General features: G+C 39.7%; 1 protein-coding gene across 2 annotated transcripts in view; it reads right to left on the reverse strand.

Annotated features, from left to right (window-relative positions):
* Window positions 1–21,873, reverse strand: part of MAP2K5 (mitogen-activated protein kinase kinase 5) — a 144,597-nt gene that overhangs the window by 67,098 nt on the left and 55,626 nt on the right. For both annotated transcript variants that reach the window (XM_064517849.1, XM_026121700.2), the window contains exons 10-15: window positions 21,747–21,815; window positions 21,565–21,646; window positions 17,203–17,264; window positions 10,555–10,603; window positions 3,598–3,671; window positions 2,620–2,670 (exon numbers count right to left, since the gene is read on the reverse strand). In XM_064517849.1, the coding sequence (XP_064373919.1) occupies window positions 2,620–2,670; window positions 3,598–3,671; window positions 10,555–10,603; window positions 17,203–17,264; window positions 21,565–21,646; window positions 21,747–21,815 (387 nt within the window). The remainder of the gene's footprint in view (window positions 1–2,619; window positions 2,671–3,597; window positions 3,672–10,554; window positions 10,604–17,202; window positions 17,265–21,564; window positions 21,647–21,746; window positions 21,816–21,873) is intronic.

The following is a 21,873-nucleotide window of genomic DNA, read 5'->3' on the forward strand; positions in this document are numbered from 1 at the left end:
GCCCACGTTTTCTTTAAGCATAGCCTTCCAGAACTGCCATAACAAAACAAATCAAAACAAAAAAAACCCAACGGAATGGAAGAGGAACAAAATCTTTTTGACTGGGCCTCATTTATATTGAGCTGAACAATTAGCAAAAGAAAAAAAAGATTTTTTTTAATCAAGTTCATCACGGCAAGCCTTTGCAGTACAGCTAGGCTCGGCCAGGCACATCTTAGAAACGTTTGTAACAGCATTGTATGGAGATACGATTTTTAAGAGTCCTCTTAGACTGACAAAGATCCTCACACAGCTGCAGATATGCAAGCAAAAAAGTACACTGACTGATAGAGCTTCCTTTCTAACATACCATGGTATCAGCTATCCCGGCCAGGCACGTTCTGTCACCAGCAGACCCTGCACCTGTGGCAGGATGACAACGCTCCCAGACCTCCCTAGTGCAGACGAGACCCTGGCCTTTACTGAGCAGCCAAATCAGATGCATAATTCCAGCAGAGCAATATTAAATTGTTTACTCCTCTGCTATAACAACTCAAGTTTCAAACAGTAACTTATATTTAGAAATTATGTATTCACAGAAGATAAAGTGACAAGTAAATCATTAGCACATTTGAACAAAACGTCTAGGCAGATGAGTTCCTCTTTCAAAAGTATGGAAAAGAAGATGAAAATAAAAATCACACAGATATAAAATAAAGTGTGCAACACACAGATGATCCTAAGGATACAAAGGCTAAAATCCTAAGGCTCAAAATCTTTTATCTTAAGAATTTCTAAAACTGGTTACCTTTTTTATCATTCAGAAGTTTTTTCTATATAAAGTAGGTGATAAAATGATTTTACAGAATAATGATTTTTGTTGGAAATTTTAATTTCTCAACAAAAAAACCCCTTTTGTTTCTTTATTTTAACAGCAACCCACCATTTTTTTTTTGGATGGTTTCAAATTCACTGCTGGTATTAATGTTTGCCTAATTGGGGGACCAAAGTTTATGATCCTGATTTTTTTTTTTTGGATGACTACACTATAAATTTGAAGATGACAAATGATTTATTCAGGAAGCAAAGCAATTTTAACACAAGAAATCAGATCAAGTATATTTTAGCTTAAACTTCTCTTTTTCAATTAACAGATGGATGCATCATATTCGCCCATAAACAGTAAGAAAAAAAGTAATTTATTTAATGTACGCCTGGGAAGGAGAACCGTAAGCTTGATTTGTACACTAAAGGATAACACAATTTAATTATTAGACCTGCTAAAGACCACTCTTGGAGTAAGAACCAAGTTGGAGAAGCTGATTCATTTGAAGCTATTTGTTTGAATCACAATATATCAGTTCTTCTAGAGAATGAATGGAGGCATAGCAAACAGCCAGCTTCCTAGCAAAAGTAATAATACCTATGACTGGTTTGTTTTGTTTTCAACATTGTTCTGCACATAACATTCTGATCACACAGGACAGTTCGAGTCTTTCTAGGATGGTGACACAACTGTTTCAGAAGCCATATAACGAGCGCACCTTGACTAGAAAAACACTTAGCAAATAAACGGACATCCTGGTCTGTTATCTCCTTACAAGAAAGTAATAAATAAATAAATAAATAAAAGCAATTAAAGGTCATGGATTTCTCTCACCCCTTTTCTGAGTTTTGAAAATACAAGAATCAGCCATTCTGTATGGCTGTTTGCACTTTGTTTTTTAATAAGCTGAACACTTATTTTTGCCTCAATTTTACTACATAAGCAGTTTGCTAAAACCATTTTAAGGACCAAAAAAAGACACGTGGGCACCACTCACCACTTCGCAGGTCAGCAAAAATTGCTAAAACCAAACCTCTTATCCTAGCTAACAGCAATTTTCCCCAAATGATACATCTTTAGAAATGTGTTGCTTTCATCTAATAACGATGGAAATATATATTGTTAATGTACAGATAAAGCACAAAAGTAATCAGAACAAACATTCTGCTGGCTAAAATTTATATAGAAAAATGAAACGTACTGATGACTTGGTAAGTATGGTATGAATAATATACAACATGCAATTAATGGCTTAATATTATGAATCCAAATACTTCAAATTTACATGGCGACTTCACATGGAAAGCACCCAAGCACGTGCTTAGCTACCAAGGCAGTCCGTGAGACTTGAGCACATGCTTAAACACTTCGCTAAACTGCAGGCTTAGAGCAGCGGCTCCCAAACTGCGGGCAGTAATGGACCGTCAGCGGTCCACAGGCAGCTGCAGGTTATCAGTGGAAAGCTGCCTTTTTATGTTGAACCGGCTCTCTTCTTTGTTCCCAGTTGTTACAATGCATTAAAGACAACTAAAAATACATTAAAGAAACACTTTTCCAATATTACTCTTCCATATCAGCAATCACTGTAGTTGTCGCAGGGCTGTTATGTGATCGCAGATAGGAAGGGAGTGGGTCCGTGAGACAGTGAAAGGGAGTCGTTTCCGTGGGGGACACAATTAAGGCACAGCTTCTGCGACGAGGGGTAGGGAAAGAGGAAGTCTGAGAATTGATTTAGAATATATCCTACACTGCACAGAACAAGACTGTGAGCAAATACTTCTGTTTAAATGTTATTCCTGCATAAATTCACTTACCGCCATATAAGCATTTGTTCCAACATACGTCTTGGCTATAGAATTCACCAGCTATCAGACAAAACAGTCTGTTAGAACAATATAAAGATAATGTGGAAATAAAATGGGCAATTATTCCTCATTTAACCTACAATCATCATTCCTATAAATCAACTAAAAATTATGTAAAAGGGAACAAATTTATGTACAAAGGCATTAAAAATGATTAAATCTCGCTTTTGTTTTGAATGAGAGCTCCAATTTACACAAGCACTGCATTACAGTTTATGGCAGATAACCTTAAACAATTCTGTTAAACAGGATGCTTATCGCTTTAGTACCCCAAACTAGTCTGATATAAAAAGTCAATTTGAAGTAGGATTGAACGCACTCATTTTTCAGTCAGCTGGCTCAAGATGTGAATAAAGCCACACTCATTACTTGAATGCAATGAGCACTAAATACGCTGGAGGGACAACAGACTCTGACAAGTTATAATACAAGGCTGACCTTCTCTTTGGTCCTCATGTTTGGCGGAGAGTAAAGGTGCTGAAATTCAAATCAACATCACAGCAAGCTCACGGGTCACTATCAGAGAAGTTCTCAAGGGAGGCCCAAAATGGAAATTAATTAAAATTTGTGCTGCACATTGTAAAAGCCCACCACTATTGTTACTCCCAATATTAATTTTTATTGTGGGCCAGTTGGGCTCCCCAGACACATCTCTCGTTCTGCCCTCCCTTTTGTCTGGCCAAAACACTTTCATATCAAAGCTGCATATCAATGAAGTTTGCTATTCGTAAGTAGTAATTACAATATCAGCAGTTTTTACTGTCATTAAACAATGAACAATCATATTCAGATGAAGAAAAGTCGCCCAGAGATTAAAAATGAATAGTGCTCTCCCAGCAGAGGGGAGCTTGCCGGGGCCGGCTCGCGGCACAGCCCGGGGACTCGGTGTTAGGAAGCGAGCGGGCAGGGATCGGCAGGGGCAATTACCTGAGTGCTAACCCCAAAGTCACACAGCTTCACCTGTCCTCGTGTGTTCACCAACATATTGGACGGCTTCACATCTGTTGAGAGAAAAAACTGGGACTTAATCTATGTTACCCTCTATACACATCTTGTATGCAGAGATATTTATGCACATTGGCATGATACGCTGTAATGGAAAATATTTCACAGAGATACAAACCAGAGGCTGTCTTTGAAGTAACAGCCATTAGCACAGATAACATTATATCTGCACCCCTCAAATGCTAATAAACCATGTTATTAAATTTGCGGATGACACCAATCTGGGAGGCACAGCAAGCGCGCCGAAGCATGGGGTTCAGAACTCAAAACGATCCTGACAAACTGGCAAATCAGACTGAAAAAATATGATGAAATTCAACAGGGACAAGTGGAAGCACCACGTTTAGACAGGGACTAATCAACTGCATAAATACAGGATAAAACAACTGCCTAGACAGTAAGCTGGAGCAGGTCTGTAAAAAAAGGGATCTGCAGATTATGGCATGAAGTGGAGAAGACAGAGAGGAGAGAAGCTAGGAGTTTTCAAATACAGAAAAATCTGTTGCAAAAATTGGGAGGGCACAGCCTGTGCTGTAGATGATGAATAGGCCAAAACGTAATGGGCCAAAAGATAATTGTGAGAAAGAAAGGGTTTTTTTTTTAAAAAAAAAGGTTTTTATAATTTATTTAAGAAATAAACCAGTAGCATACTGTAAAATCCACATGTGAATAAACTGCTAAACATCTAGCCTAAGTCTAGGGTGAGAACCATTGAGCATCTTTCTCTTCCAGGGACGCCAGCTGGAAGGCAGGATGTGTGCGATACAGCCCGGCTTAGATGTGGGAAGATTAGAGCATAGTGGCTTTGCCTAATCACTGCTTTCTTCTGTCATTCTGGATTAAAAGTAATAGCTTGTATCTTTGCCTTCTTTAAAACTGAACACTAGTTGGGTGCAGATGGATGAAAAGCAACGAGAAAAGAACCTAATTTTGCTTATCATTAAGTTTGCCTTTGTTTAGCAGATGTTTTCTGGTACCACAGTAGCTTGCTTAATTTGTCTCTGTAATGTAAAAATGTATAACTTCAATTAACAAACTGATTAAATGCTCTCCTATATTTGAGGTAAAAATCCAGTTTTAAAAGGGGAAGCATTCAATATTGCTTTATGTAACTTAAGTGGGTTTGTACATTTTAACTTAGGTATTAATACTACTAGCGTATTTTGCAATTTCTCCCCGAAGCCAAAAGAAAAATCTTTCACAAGTATCTTCATCAACTCACAGCATCAACAAAGTTTGGGCATTGTGATCTTCATTTCAACTTTAGGAATTCAATCTGTATGCAGCACTTCTGATTTTTTTTTTTTTAACCTATCCCCTCTCAGGTGATAGAAAAATATTGCTACAGAGCAATCCATGCAAATGCAAAATCCCTCAAGCACTTCCCAGCAACATTTTAAGAATTTCTTCTACCTAAAACTTCAGGACTCGAATATCTGCTTCTGCCAGCCCACTAAACAGCACACTTCTCGCTGGTGTCAAGTGACCTTCTCAGGTTTCACCAGACGTGCACCCAACCTCGGCAGGCTCTCCAGCCCGAGTCCTGAGAACAGCGAGTTGTACAGTAATCCTGTTTAACTGCCTTTCTAAAAATATGGCAGCCCATAGATCTACCTAGGTACTATGTTTGCACTGAATTCTAATGAACTAAAGAGCAGGCACAGTTACCTATGCAGAAAATACTGACACTCTGCACTACAAATCCAGTTGTTTGCAGTACTAACACTTTTAGAAGAAAAATGCAGTACAGCAGTCCTTGCTTCTAGCTGTAAAGAATATAGGAAAATAATTAACCAAACAAACATGATAAGCATTTTGGTACATCAAGGCTGGAACTAGGTTCTTGGGAGTATGACTGGATCAACAGCACCAACTTTTGATAATGCAAAAACTGTTTCACTCTACTCCGAGTGTCAGGGGCCTGGGAAGAAGGAAGCCCTATGCGTGAACCTCATGGCCCTCAAAGGAAGAGATGATAAGGCAACATGCACACGGCCAGATTTCCTTCCAGAGAGAACAACCTGTGTGTGTGTCATGAGTTGAGAGGAAGAGGCAGGATGCTCTCCAGGTGCAGCCTGCAAGACCTCGGTCCCGTAACAGCCCCTCTCCAGGGAAAAGCCCCCTATCCATGATTGTCCTCTGCCTCATCAGTGCTGGACAGCTTGCAGGGCTGTATCCATCTACCAGCTTGTGATGCTGGGAATCCACAGACCGCATTTCCCCTTCCCTGCTACCACACAGGATGTGGTTATAAGATGACATAATTAAAAATATACATCATTCATTTAGTGTTGCTTAAGTCTGAAATCCTTCCACAACTAAAACTAAGAAAGAAAAAAAAAATAAATCAATCAGTAAAGGAACTGAAAGCTATGCAGCTTAGGAACGGTATTGAGTAAGCTGCAGTTAAACAAGCACCAATAGGAACAAACACTATTTGTCCTTGCAGCACCCATTTAAATGGCACCATAAGTGGAGGACTTAAACCAATATTCGCCATGCATCCCAGAGGTCACATTGGCTTCCTCAAGGAAAGAGGAAGTGACAATCCTAGACAAAAATGTCACTTCAAAAAACATCTCAAATTGAAAGTTGGGAGAAAAATCGCCCAATCAGTAAATTAGCCTTTTTGTTTTGTAAACCACTTCAGTTAATGGGTTAAACATTTTTTGGTTTTGGAAAACAAATGTGCATAAATAATGTTCTGCACCATCTGCTTGTGATTAATATTACTGTTTAGAAGTGAAAGAATTTAAACAAGAGCCAAAAGGGGTCATTATGCTCCCATTACCAGTGCTTGCTTAATACAAATGATTTGTATGAAGCATCATTATAGAGGATGAACAAGTTCTCTTTATGATATATCTGTCTAAGTCGTTTCACCTCTCTGCAGATAAATGGGACCTCCAAGCTCTTACTTACCAGTAAACAGAACTGTCAGAGGGTCGGCTTTTTGAACACCAAACATTTCAGTCATCTTGTTTTATTGAAAAGCAAACAGATTAATGATTGCGAATAAAAAAGATTTATAAAAGGTGTCTCTTGACTTCTTCCATCTTTTAAAAATATATGAATGCAATGCACCAAGTTCAAGGAAGACAACAGATACAAAAGCACAGTTTTAGCTGTGGACAGCTCATGGAACATTACTGTTAACAACAGCGAAGCAGCTGGAAGAATGAAAATATTTTCTTGCCATAATGACCTCATCAGCATGCTTTTTGCAGAGGCCATGATGATTTTTTTTTTTTTAAAGACTAAGTGGTCCATGAATGTGTATGTATACATTTTTTTTAATATATATATACACACCGTGCACACACACACCTCCCCTAGCATTTTTGTTTGTGCCTTGTTATATGTGGCACTAAAGCTGATTAACTGGTACAACGTTACAAAGGAAAAAAAAATCAAGTATGTTGCTCTGGACATCTTTGGTGAAATCCACAGCAAACTACAGTTCCCGCTGGGAGGACAGGAGCATTCATCATCCATATTTGCATTAGCGCCCGGCCCTACCAAACTGCATTTCTCTGCTTCAGTTAGCTCGCATCAAAACAAAAAAGGAACTGAACATGCTCCTGCCAGAGCACCCAGCGGGAGAGCCCCTCGAAGCGGTGCCCAAAGCTCCCCTCCATCGCAGGCAGCACGGAGCCAGCAGGCAGTCCTGGATCCTACCGATCATCAGCTCCACCCAACCTCGCACACCACAAACCAGGAAACCAGCCCTGAAACTCAAACAAACTTAAAACCTAGTCCAACACCAAGGTGCCCACAACAGTGCAAGAGACATGGAGGACACACGCTCATATAAACTCATGCCTACAAATACAGATCAGTACAATTAAAGACAAGTGGGTAACATTTATTTCATATATTTCTTTTAATAAGGACCTGTGAATAGAGAAAATAAACATACCAGATAAAATGTATATGGTCTATACTTATTCTTGAACTTCACAGATTTTAGTTTGTCTTTACACAAACTTTGACTTTGTACATGATTAGACTTGTTTAATTGCTAATTCTGTTTTAAATCTAAGTTAATTTCTCATTACCCTTCCATTTCTACTCCTTATCCTCTGGGGAAGAGAGCACACTTATCATTGGGACATTCTCACATCTTCCAAAGAAGTGGTGTAGGTGTTAATCTTTTGTTTATGTTTGATGTGGGTGTGATGACTATGACTACAGCTTTGGGTTTATTAATATGCACGGCTATCACCTCATTAGTTGCAAGGTATGTTTTGAAGTTAAGCTGTAATATTTGCTGAAATGTCTGATCTGGAATAAAAGACTTGTTCATTGTTTGTTTCCTTGCCTTTAATCCATGATCTAGTCAGAGACAGTCGCTTGCTGCACTGTATTACACAGCTTCTTCATGATGATTGCTTCTCCACCTTAGTTATCACCACTGCAGAAATTCTTGACTTCTTAGCCTATAAGAGCTTCCTACATGGTCTGTTTTACATGTGACAGCAAGGAAGTCAGGGTTGAATTTTCATTCATTTACCTCCTGATGCATTAAAACCAGCAGACAGCTGAAGGAGATTACTCTGAGAAATAGGCATCTTCCTTGCATTACATTACTCTGTACTGATCTCTAAGATATAAAAGTATATGCACAGAGTAGTACTGAAAACTGACCCCTCGGGGAAAAACAGCTGGACTCTGGAATGAAAATTCTCCCCCTACGTGTCATTTTGCAGCACAGTTCTCACCTTGGCCAACCCAGCAACAGACCAAGGAGAGACAAATCTAAATAGAAAAATCAGTTTCTGTGTTTTTCTTTAGACTATAGCAAGGATCACACATAATTCATCAAAACCTCACATCCACTCTTCAATCTAGGCAAAGAAACCCATACAGAAGGGGAGCCTCCATTTTACTGGGAAAGCAAAAATCAGACCCAGGTTCTAAGTTCACAGCAGAACAATAAAATGTTACACTAATAGCATTTACACTTGACCACAATGCTAGTCGCTCTCTTCAAATCACATTCAGTAGGTTGCCACAATCTTTAAATAAAAGATTCAGAACAAAAGGAATTTCAAATCTGCTGCTTCTTTTTGGATGTCATAAAAGCTTGGCAAGGACTGTGTAGACTACTCAGAGAAATACCCAGCCAGGGATGTCCCATCCACCTTTTCTATTTATAAATATTTATTCCAGCAACTGCTGAGGCAGCTCAAGCACCTAGATTTCCATCATTTCGCTGATAGTAGATGAGCTGCTAAACCTCTGCATCTGGGAACATGCAAGCTAATAGGTGAAATGTTTGAACTATCATCAGAAATGAAGCCTCCTTGGTAACCCGTGCTTGCGCTGAGTTGGTCTTGGTCTCCAGGCTATTTCTGTTCTTTTAATACAGTGACAGCCTTAGGTCAAATACATGAACAACCTTAGCATTTCACTCGCCCTCTAATCAGTAGCAACAAAGTCGGGTCCCTTCTTGATCTCTACTCCCTCCTCTGGCCACAGCCCTCTTCCTTCCCACCCAGGTTAGACTATACTCTCAGGTCCGAGTGCTCTCCCAGGGAGGGCACGTTGCAAGACTGATTCCCTCAGTTGAGGAGGAATTGGACGTAGGCGCCCTACGTCACAGCTCCTCGCTGGGCCACTGCACAAAGAACAGCAAGAATCTTCTGCTCCACAAACTCTCCACGAAGGCGTCGAGCGCATGGAGGTACCAACGTGCAGCCTGAGCCGGTGCCTAAGCTCCAAGCAGGGGCAGGACCTCAAACGCATTCTGGTAATTAGTGTTTCCTATTAGCTTGTTCTTCTCGCTCAGGGCATGGATTTCTGGATCATTCTCCAGAGGTGCCCAGCTCCCACCACTGACCCTACAAGGACACTGGGCACCTAAGCCACGTAATTCTGATCATCTTGCCAGAGCCTAGCACCTACCTCTCAGACACTCCAAAACTAGGCACGCCAGAGGAAATGGCCTTTGGTTTACAACTCACAATTTTCTACTTGTCTCTCTACTTTACACTTCTCTTTCAATCACAAATGATGTTGGTTACTGCACTCTCCAACTGTGCGCATGGACTGAGCAAGCAGATGGGTTAAATTAAACAGTATTGTTAGCAACATTAGGAACCAGAGTTACTTTCAGACACTTTAGAAACATTATAGATGTAATGAGTTCTCTTCTTTTTTCTTTTTTTTTGGGGGGGGGGAGGGGAGGTCCTTTGTTCTTTAAGCAGCATTTTCCGCTGTTTTCAAAATGATACTCTGTTTTGAAAGTTCTAGCATATACAAACTAACTTAGCATGATAGACAAATTATTAACAAAAATCTAACCCCACTAAAAACAAGAAATAAATGAAAAGATAAAAACCCCACAAATTACTTTCAGGAAGGAGAATAAACATCAAAAAACTAAAATTGGTTTGTCATGTTCAAGCAGGCTTAAAGTTGTATTTCTTTAATTATACATCACCATTTTAGAAGACATGACCCACAATTTTAGAGGTGAGACCTTTAGCAATGCCTGTGGTCGTCATGGGAGATTTCTGAAATATGTAAGCAAATTCACCTTCTCTTCTCTTTTCAATAGCAGTCAAGCATCTGATTTGCCTTGTTGATTTCAAAAGTTCTACTGGGCACCTGTTTGCAACCCTAAGCATCTAAATGTCTATAAAATTCATCTCTGTCGCGTTAATGTTCTGCCTGTACAGGAGAAGGACAGGGTAGTAAGAGAAGAATAGTAAAACTATTTTATCAGAGAATCTGCAAGGCTAATGAGTAAGGTTCATTCTGCATAGCTCCACTGGAATCAAAGCAGATCTTAGCACGGGCTGCTGTCCTTGTAAGCGTTGTTAAAATAAAGTAATATGGTATATTGTTGGAAAACAGAAAACATCCATTACTCACCTCTATGTAAAATCTTCAGGCTCCATAAGTAGGTAAGGCCTTTCACAACCTGAATGCAAGAAAAAGAGCAAAAACACAGGTTAGAGGTTCCTGGTAAGAAACATACCGCATCTCAGCTGGGAACTCGTTGAAGACCTGAGTCCCAGTGAAGAACGGAGCCAGCACCAAGGAGAGGGCAGACAGAGGAACGTCTGTCCTGGAGCATGGAGTTTAGCTGTACAGTGATGAAGGATGCTGGCCTTGGATGAGGAAGGTCTCTCTTTGGGTCTCTGATGTGCCTGATCAGTGCCTCAACTACCGGGCTGCTGTCTTTAAGATCATCTTCCCTTCCACTTCCTTCTAACACTTGCTAAGCCACTGACAGAAATGTGGCCAGAATATACATTTCTGCAGAGCATTTGGCTTGGCTGCCTCTCCCATGGGAAGTAAGGCTGCGTCAAAGGCACAGCTAGCTCTAGCTTAAATCACAAGGAGTGAGACTGCAGAAATAAAAATGACTTAAAAGATAACAAAACTAATAAAATCACGTTATATTAAGAGTCATGTTATACTTAGGAATATCATATATATCACCAAAAAATTATGGGCCACAGATATAAACTTGCTTTCTTTAGGGGCATATGACAAAACTTCTTGCCAGGCTCTGTCAGCTGGAAGTCAGTTCAGCTTATATTGAATCCTTTTAAACATTTCAGTGTATTTTTAATTCATCTGGTTTTGCTGAGGTGTTAAAAATCAAGGAAGACAAAGTGCATAATGATTTGTCTTCTTGCAAAAGCAACCCAGTGAAATTAAAGGCTGAAAAACTAGAAAGGTAAAAACAAAATCTCTGCAAAAATCTTTTTCCACCTCATCTTCCCTTTCTCTTTTTTCATATGGTGCATCTGTACTTTTCCCCTCATTTACTTCCCATGTTTTTTACTTATGGAATGGAAATGCTGAGCATCTCTTTTCTTCTTGAACTGCGTAAGTAGTCCTGTTCTTCATATTACTCATCTTGGAACAAATTCTAACCTTACTGCATCCTGTAGCCCCAGAAAATACAATTGGGCCCATAATAGACAAGAATCAGGGCAGACTTTGGCATACTATTACAGAGTTTACTCCTTTTGCTAGCTAAACTGTTAAAACCAAATTAAAAAAACTTAATTCAGAACTACATTGGAGTGCCTCACGTACAAGATGCATTTTAATCAAAGTTTGTAGGACACTGCTTACGGACTCAGGTATATTTCTCAAATCAAAAACCCACAGTAATTCCTTACACAGAATACTTATGTCTCCTTCAGACCCGGCAAGATCATCATTGGATCCAACTGCCACCCTGTTTATTTCCTAAATCCAATACGATTATATTTATAATATAAAGACTAAATAAGATGTTCAATCAACTGCCTAAGAGAGCAGCTGGGTATTACAAGTTATCTTCTCTGCAGGTTTTGCTTCTATAAAGTAATTAAACCCCAACACTTCTTGCATTTAACATTTTATTTTTTTTCCTAGATTTACCTTTTTTTTTTTAAGAAGCCCCAGAGAACAAGATTCAATAAACATATTTCTATTTCTGCTTACTTTTTACCCAAACCATCTCTGCTCTCAGTCAGCCTTTTCCAATAGAGCAAGTCTTTTTCACAAAGTTTCCATCAATGATATGACATTTCATTCATTTTCCTGAGACAGTTCTCTTTGTGCATCTCCAGAACAATAGAGCGTTTCCGACGTTTGTGAAGTTGAGAGTTTTTCAGACATAACAATTACATTCTTTTCATTGTATGAGTAGACTGAAATGAAATTACTTCTGTTACAGTGATCAAGTAGAAGTGCTAAAAATATTATACAGCATGAGAGCGGAGAGCACAGTAATTTTCAGCCTTCCTATTGGGTTAGGAATTCATTTTAAAATTTATTCTGTAACCAAGAACAACATTAAGTGGAATCTGAATCTCTTTTGTATACCAAAAAATGATTCTGGATCTCTACTAAATTGCTCTGGTTGGCAATTCCTCAGTGTTAAACTCACATTCCCTGTCCAACTATCTCATGGCCTCAGATGGTAATTACTTGTAACAAAAGGCCTTAGTCAAATTATGTATGCCCCATGGCGTGGCCTTGTTCACTTTGGCCTTTCGGAAAGCAAAACAGGGGAATTCTACTTACACAGCATTTTGACGTAAGAAGAAAAAAATATATATCAATGTAAGAATAAATAAAGGGCAAGCAACATTTCAGACTTCCTCCAACAATAAAAATGATTTTGAGTACAGTAAATTTCTTTCATTATTAAACATAACAATGCAAAGCTACTTAAAATCTTCAGAAACACTGTAGAATTAATTTATTTTAAAAGCATTTATACATAGAAATAAAATAAACATTTCCGGGGGGGGGGGGGGGGAAGGAAATCAACAGATGTGAGTTATTAAACATCTTTATTACAGAGCATGTACTGAATAAGCAGTTATAAAAGACAGTGTTAAACAAACTCTCACATTCAGAATTTCTCAGCAGCAATATACATAGAAATGCAAAGAGTTTTTCCCCTTAAACTGAGCTGCAGAATTAAAAATATGCACGCACAAGTCCCCCAAACAGACTAACCTGATGTAAAGTGTTGTAATTCACCTACCTCAAATTTGCCTATTAGGGAAGGACACTAAGTATTGAACATTATTCTAAAATGGTGCTGGAACAGAGTATCTTTTGATTGAACATCTAGCAGGAATTATTGGTATTCAGTAAAGTAGGTTTTACAACAATGACTTGACAAAGCCTTGACACAAAAAGTACTTCTACCTGCTGTCAATCACTCACTCTCTTGACAGTTCAAGTGCACATCCTTTCAGGGAGAACTTCAATCAACATTAGCACTCAAAATACAGTGCACAATGTCACTGCTTCAGAAATTGAAGTGAAAATAAATGTGTGAAGTGGCAAGCAATGGTAGAACAGATTTTATACTGACAGAACCAAACAAATGCACAGTAGTATGGAAACAGGAGCAAGTACAACATCACTTTGGGGTTCTCAAGATATACTTTTCCTTTGGGAAAAAACAGTAGCCCTTCACACGAATAGAAAACACAACAAAGAGAAATTTCCCCTTCTTGTTGACACTGTCTCAAACTGGCAATAAGGATGAATCTTGTGATGAAGTCAGAGATCTCTCCTGTTCCTTGGAAATCCCCATCCCTCTCACTGCTCCATCCTGCCCCCAGGACCAGTGCTTCTCCTCCCCAAGCCCTGGCCAATGCTTGCTTCCTCAGCAGATTTCCTTTCACTATCTTATTTCCAGCATTCTGTCTTTCAGCCTCAAAGTACATAAGCCTGAACCTCCTCTCCCCACTCCTATTCGGATTCACATCAGAAAAATACAGTTGCACTTGCTATTATCTGGTAACCTTTGACTGTCTCAGCGGACAAAACTCTACTCTGGTTCCTGCCAAATCATGAGAAAGTCGGACTGGAAGGGGACTGTACAGCAAAGCAGCACTGTTTATACCCGCTAAGCGGTGCACTGTGGGCATCTGTTCAGTATTTATAGCAGTATTGCAAGGCAACGAGTGAGCAACGAGTAGCCACAGAGCCCCGTCCTTTCGGCTATGGAAAGCCAGGGTTGTCGAGGAAGGGATGTCTCAGGCAGTTCAGTCCCAGCCTGTGGAGATCAAAGGAGGAACAAAATGACCATGCATATGACTCAGTATTTAATGGAGTCAGTGGAGCACAGGGGCAACATGCTCCCTTGGCTTTGCGCTGCAGAGCAGGCACAGATCTTGCTCTAGACCAGCTGGAATTGCCTGACTTCTGTTGCTGTGAGTAGGACAAGAGCTTGTAAGGGCTGGCAGACTAGTGCTTTTTATGGGCTTAAATTCATACAACAAGAAAGCAAGCAAGGAAATCACCGAATCAGAGAGAGGGAAATGCTCAGATGCTGATAACTCTCTAAATACGCCAGCATCATCTTCCTCTGGAAATAGTTTCACTTCAAAACTTCTGCGAGTATAACAAAAGGGTATTCTAATTAACAGATGTGCAGGTCACCCATATTGTTAAGCAGCTTCAATAGACTAATGCATTGTACACGTCTCAGGAGAATAAAAGACAAATGACTCCGTGTACATGGCGCAAGAAAGGTAGAAAGAAAATATACAGATAAAAAATAGAAAATCTAATGCTTCTTCCAGACTACCAAAGCTCCAGATTTTGCCCACAAAATCCAGGAAAATTCTAGCTTTTTTTTCACATTCTCCTCCTCATTAGTACGTGAAAAGAAATCCTTTAAGCTTTGGGTACAGTTCACAAGCTGTTCGGGGCTGGGACTGTGCTGTCCATGCACAGTGCTTGGCAGAAAGGTGTCCCAACTCACAAAATGTGCTGCTAGGCTCTATCAAAATGTCAGACATCAAGATGCAGGGCAGCCATTTGTGGAAACTTGCTGCTGCCACTGATAAATTATCGAGAAAACAAAGGCTTTCATTGCCTCCTTCCAACAAGCTTACTCTGCCAGTTGAGCAAAAAAATCAGCACCAGAGCACAGAAATCCGCCAGTGCTGGTTCAGCCTCAGCGAACACCTTCTGTTACCAAGAAGCAAGGGAAAGGGGCGAGCTCCTTCTCTGAAGGCACCTGCTCCTTCCTTCACCTCTCTCCTGACCCCCTTTACTGCACTGGGCATGGTACAGATTGCTAAAGAAGCAAATATAATAACTATAAAAAAACGAAGTATCAGCTCACCATCCATGTCAGGGAGTCATGTTCACTAACTAACAGATTTGTAAAGAGGTCAGCCTTTGGGTGAGCAAAAAAAAAAATATCAAGACATAAAAGATGGGGCTGAAGCACCACAGTTAGGGATAAGTGAGAAATGGGAGGATGACATCTGCACCGTACCAAGGCAGGTTGGCTGGGGAGGACAGGGGAAGAGGGGAGAAAAAAGCAAGTAGAAAGTACTAGAGAGATAAGAGTAGGTTAGCGTGGATGTATTAAGTATACAAAAAGAAGTGAGATGAGGAATAGGAGAGGGGAGAAGCATCTGAATAAATGCTTGGAGGCCCATCCTAGTATTACACAATACACATGCTATTTAACGTCAGGAATATGAGGACATCATAAGCGACTTATCATTCATTACTCCATAGGGAAGAAGAGATGAAACGTTTTTACTCTGAACTAGAGGTGAAAAGCATTCAAATTCCATAAGAAACTGCTAGGCTATATAATGAGCAGATTTGAAGCTACTTAGAGGAAACAGCATCAGAGAAGGATGTTCATCACCCTGGGCAGGCCACACAAATTAAGAGAAAGTAGAGCTGTGAATTACAATGAACAGAGACTAAATAGCTGCCTGTGTTGGATTAAAGGATTTAAATTGTCAGCTTGATGTATAATGAATGTGAAAACCCAGCACTTAATTAAATGGCACATGATAGAATAACTTTGTTATGCTTTAAACTGCTTAAGTTATCAAAGTATTCCTTATATTTAGCAATTGTTTAGCAATCTCTCTCTCCCTGGTGAGCTCCACTAAGACATTGGTCGATCACCCTGTGCTCAGCCTCGGCAAAATACGGAACAATTTTTTTTCTCTTTTTGTTCCCCCGTCTCCGTTTTCAATCTTGGAATTTCTAGCAACACAAAGTCATTGAACACGGCTGAGACACGACCACGGGTTACCAGGTGCTCGAAGGAGCCCATGGTCAACACTTTGCTACCAAACCAAAGAGACATTTGGGACTGATGGTTCTTGCTAGACGACAAACCAATTCTGTGCTCACCCCTAAAGTGACCATTAGGGCTTCTGACCAGGACTGGTCATGTGCGAAGCACTGCAGGAGAGGGGCGAGAAAGTGGCCAGTCCCCAGGCAGGCTTTGTCAGCCAATGTAAAAACTTCAGTCTTCTACTTACTTGCCTTAAGGAGTACATCTACCACAGGGGAAGACACAAAATGTGTTCTACCATTGCATTTTGATAACAGGGACTGACTTAGTTTTTCAGCCTGAGAAGCAGACCTAATTGAATTACTTGCTTTGTGCAGAATGAGGTCAGTTAGACTGGAAATAACACAGGAAAATCGGCAGAAGGGGCAGATGAGGGATCACCGTAAGGGCTGGGACAGGGCTTCTGAATGGCTTTTTAAAGAGATCAGACAGCGCAGAAGGACTTAAAGGGTACATAAAGGACATTAAGAAGACTGCTCCATCCTAGAAGGGTTACTATGAAGAAACATGGTCACCTAGTTCTCCAGCAAAATCATGTCTTCTTCTTATCCCATTAAATTCACCATGTCCTTTCACATTTCTCAAGCCTCTAGCAACTCACCTGTTGGTCACTCAAATGGATGAATTCCTTAAATTCCTATTTGGCCTGGCAACAGGAAACCTTTCCACCAGTAGAGCAAGCACAGATTATGAAGCCAGCTAGGACTCTGAACCCTGGCACGAGCAGACCCCCATGCCTTCCCAGACCGCTGTCCCCATGCATGCACAGAGTGCTCAGCAGAGCGCTAGATAGGAAGGACCCTCCCTTGCATGCAGACACAAAAACAAGGACTCTGGCGATGACTCGGTGTCCCAAGGGGCACCTGCACACTTAAATCAGAGATGTGTTATATGCACAATGAAATACTGAAAGGCAAAAACAAAAAAGTACTTACAGCTACTGCTATTCTTCCCAGGACGTGTTCTGGAATTTTTCTATAAACATCCAAAGAACCCCCTGCAGGGACAAACAAAACGTGCTTAGGTAATACAGAATGAAACAGTGCCCTAGATTTGAAGTCACAAGGGTTTTCTAGGCCTTGGTTATTAATAAAAACACCATCAATGATATAACAATAACTGTGTCAGAAATAACTGACCTTAAAAATCTACCAACCTCGCAATAAACACATGAAACAGTACTCAGCTCTCTTTTCACCCGTGTTACTTATTTTTGTTTGCAGCATTAATACTAGGATTCTCTTTAGAAAACTCCCCAGTCGCAGGATGAAATACTGAAACTGGAGAACTCAGAACCACTAGGCTTGGCCTCACTTTCCAGAAGCTAACAAAGTCATCAGAAAAACTACAGTGGATTTCAAAGTCAGAAGCGTCCGAACTCTGTCCCCAAAACCTTGTGCTAGCATTACATGATACATACTGGAACTTAAGTGTCTAAAGTCAGCTTTCTCCTGAAGCTCAAACCAGAGAAAGCTTACCTAAGCCTTGCAGGCTGTGTCCATCCTGATGTCTGGAAGTGAAGGAGGAGGAGCTCGTGGGCAAGCAGACAGTTTTTGTCAATAAGCTCCAGTATGGGACATAACTTACTATCTGGCATGACCCAGCCTGGCCAGCATCATACATGCACAGAGAAAGCAAGGAGCCTAAGTTCCCCCAACTGTCTTATACATTCCCAAAAGACTGGGCAGGACCGTTCCCCAATTCTTCCACACAGAAGATACAAAATCCAATTCAGTGTTAAAAATATCCCTGTGGTAAAATACAAAAGCTTGGGCAAGAAAAGAAATTTAAAATTGAAATAAAAAAACCTACATACAACAGCAAAAAAAAAAAAAAAAAAAAAAAATCAACCCACGGACAAGCACATTACAGGTAGAGACTATTACACTTAGCTCGTGAGAGTGAATAATCCACCTTAATCTTATTCACAGCTGGGGGTTCTCAGAAGTGCTTAGCACTGATCTAACTCTGCTCTCAGTGTAGTGTATGGGTTTTACTGATGACACCAGTGGGAAAAGAGTTAGGCCAATACTCAGCAATTCAGAAAACCACACCTTGTACTTTGCTTATGGCTCGGTTTTTAAAAGTAAACCCCATTCATTCTGAAATGCTGCAATTTAAAGAAGTCCAAGGTTCTTACTGCAGTCTGTGCCCTCAGTTATGCAGTACTTTCTATTCTGATTAATTTTTTTCCACTTTCTTCATTGTCTCCACTGTCAGAAATACAGTATGTATGTCTTCACTAATGTTGCTCTGATTACAGGTCATTATAATTACTGCTCATTCATGAAGTTTCATCTTTCAATACATATTGTCCACGTTGCCTGTGTATTACAATGAACCTGAGTTTTAAAAGTAAATGTAAGTACTACTTAATAGAAATCAGAGGAAGTAGCATCACAGATATCAACTGGTCATTCTAAAAGCCAAGCAGAAGGCCATCATACAGTCAAGGGGTTCCTGTTAATGCTTATAACTTAAATTTTGTGCAAAAAATAAGACCTACTTTCATACAGCAAGCTGCTAAGTCTCATTATTACAGATGTCACAGAATCACAGAGCAGTCGGGGCTGGAAGGGGCCTCTGGAAGTCGTCTGGTCCAAACCCCTGCTCAAGCAGGAGCCAACTGGAGCAGGTTGCCCAGGATCAGGGTTATCTCCAAGCCTGGAGCCTCCACAATCTCTCTGGGCAACCTGTTCCAAGGTTCAACCACCCACCATCACGGTGAAGAAGTGTTTATTACGTTCAAATGGAATTTCCCATGTTTCAGTTTGTGTCCATTGCCTCTTGTCCTGAATGTCCTTACATATAATCATACGATACCTCATTACAGATACTGCAGTTTGAAAAAAGTATCAGTTTGCAATTAATTGGGAAATGACCTGCCATTTTTCTAAGAAAAAAAATTTTTAGTGGCTAAACATTGTGGATAAAATCTCCAAACCCAAATATAAAAGGTTAGCTCCCAAATCTGTATGTAGGCACCTAGATACAGGCTGCTAACCTGCACCTCTCACTGCTTTTAAGGGGAGTTTAGTGGGTGCTCAGCACTTCTAAAGAAAAGAGGCAACAACATAAGTAAAAGTAAAAGGCAACAGTGCATTTCACCATCTTTACTTACAAGAACAACATCTTTAGTATAGATATAAAAGGGCAAAGATTAGAAAGCCTCATTTCACATCTCTATTGATCTTCCTTCAGCTCAACCTCTGTGCTTTGGTATCTGCAAACTTGGAGTTATTTGGCTTTTTCCCACTTGCAGGTGCCAGAGAAGAACCACTATGGTACTACACGTGCACACTTTTCCTCTGCGTACCCCTAAGTCACAAGTACCTCAAAAGAGGCAGACTGAAAGTGCTGAGTTTAAGCCACAGGTACCCATCTGTGCCTAGGTATTTTATAAAGGAAATACTGGGATTTTATAACGTCATCAGTAGAATTCACTGGTACAGGACACATCTGGACAAACAGGATCAAGGGGCATTTCTGAAAGACTGGATTCAGAAACTACTACAAACTGGTCCATAAAGTCAAAAGGCTAAAAATCTGTGAATGTTAACAGTGTTCATTTGCAGGATTAGAATTTTTTTTTTAATCTTCACCTGCCTCCTTGCCCATTAAAATTAAAGGTCTGGGGGGAAAAAAGATTGGCAAGGTCCCTTTATTTGCATTTTGTTCTTCCTTTAAATGATTGTTGTAGCTTTCTGCCAGAAGGAGTGCACAACATGAGGCAGACCAGAGGTCATCTCCAGTATAATTTCAAGTAATTTCTGCATGGTCAGTAAACACCACCATTGTGCAGCATCATGAGAGATGCATGCCTTAAAGGCTTAAATTTTTTTTCTAACAAGAACTCAGAACTGCAAGCATTTATGTCCATCATTTTTAAAAGTCTCTGAATCAGTAGGAGCATGCACACTTTAGGCAGATGCATGTTTTGGCATGAGCAGCTGCTTTCTTGTTACATGTGAGTACTGCTTAAAATACATTTGCAAGTCTGAGTGCATTGCAAGAAGAGAACACAGAAATGGTTAATATTCACACAGCATGAGAGCACCAAAGAATTTAACTTGTAGGCTTTGTTGAATAAATATAACACTTTTTCATCAAGCTTGGGAAATATGGGAAATCCGAGTGAATACTCATGCTTGAAAATTGGGCACAATGATCACTGGAACAGAGATAGTAAGTACAAAAAGAGAGAAACATAGTAACATTAATAATAATAGCCAATTTTAACAAAGAGAAAACAAAATGCACCCGAAAAACCTAACAGGTTTTATTTATGGCCCCAGTAGAAACAAAGAAGCTACTCAACAATGCTTAATGGCCCACATTTAGTTTAGATTTTTTTCCTGCCAGCATGCCTTTCCTGTACGGGAAATTACTTGCAAGATCCTTACATCTTTATTTCCAGCTTAACTGAACCTTTGTGAAAAGAAATGGATAAGCAAGAAATTGCTGGCTCGTAGGAAAATTCAGAAGAGAGCAATCGAGTATTGCTTGTTAACGATAACACAAAGTTAAAACCTGAATGCTGCAAAGTGTGTTCTTGTGCACTAGACACATGGGGACTGCATCTGTCACGAGAGTGACACTCTCAGAGTTGGTACACAGAGGGCAGCAACGATTATAAATCGCTTTAATAAGTATACTTTTCCTGTTTGAAGTGCCTTTTGTCCAAGAATCTCACACAGCACAAATTTTCAAAGCAAAGTACTAATAAATCTCCATAACGACAGTAGCATCAGATTGAGAGGAAGGGGACACTATTGGTCTGAAGGAGATTCACACTGGGAGAAACGAGAGTACACTCAAAAACAAACCGAGTGCAGCACAGCTAAACAGCTGTGTTGGAAAATAATTCCTTATCTTGCAATTAAGAACCGATTTCCACTGAAAACACACAGGACTTTGGGTTAATAGATTTCTTTAAAAGAAAATCTGTTTTGGCTATCGAAACATTAAAAGTGAGGAACAGCTGTTTTGTCAGTGAGGACAGATTGTATGGAAGACTCAAATATCAAACCACAAATTAAGCTAGCATTTATTTCTGTTCTATTTACATTTTCAATAAAAGTGAAATTACATTCAGGAAAATACAGCGTACCACAGAGAATATACACAACCCCAACACTAGCCTGTTTTTAAAAGACTACTTGCAAAATTATTAACATTTTACTTTGTACTTCAAAACCATACTATTGCATTCTGCTCCACACAGGAAATGCACATCTTTACATGATTTTCCCATTTACATTTGCAGCAATTAAAAGCACACTAGATACACAACTCACCATCCATGAACTCTGTACACAATGAAATTCTGTTTTCTACAAAAAAAGCACCATAAAATCCTATGATATATGATGAGTCACACTGAAAAAAGAAAGGAAAAAAAGAAACCCATTTTAAAATTTTCTGCATAAGCAGAAGGATTATAAGCAAGCATAACTAAAATAAGAAAAAACCCAAATACCTTATAAAGAATTTCTAACTCCGACATAATCTGTTTCTGGAGTTCCAGTGTTATATCTAAGGGTATGACCTAAAATATAAACATCGGACATATGGTCAGCTCTGACATAAAAGGTAAGTGAACAATT

The sequence above is a fragment of the Dromaius novaehollandiae genome, chromosome 10 (assembly GCF_036370855.1).
Source record: "Dromaius novaehollandiae isolate bDroNov1 chromosome 10, bDroNov1.hap1, whole genome shotgun sequence".
Classification (NCBI taxonomy): Eukaryota; Metazoa; Chordata; class Aves; order Casuariiformes; family Dromaiidae; genus Dromaius; species Dromaius novaehollandiae.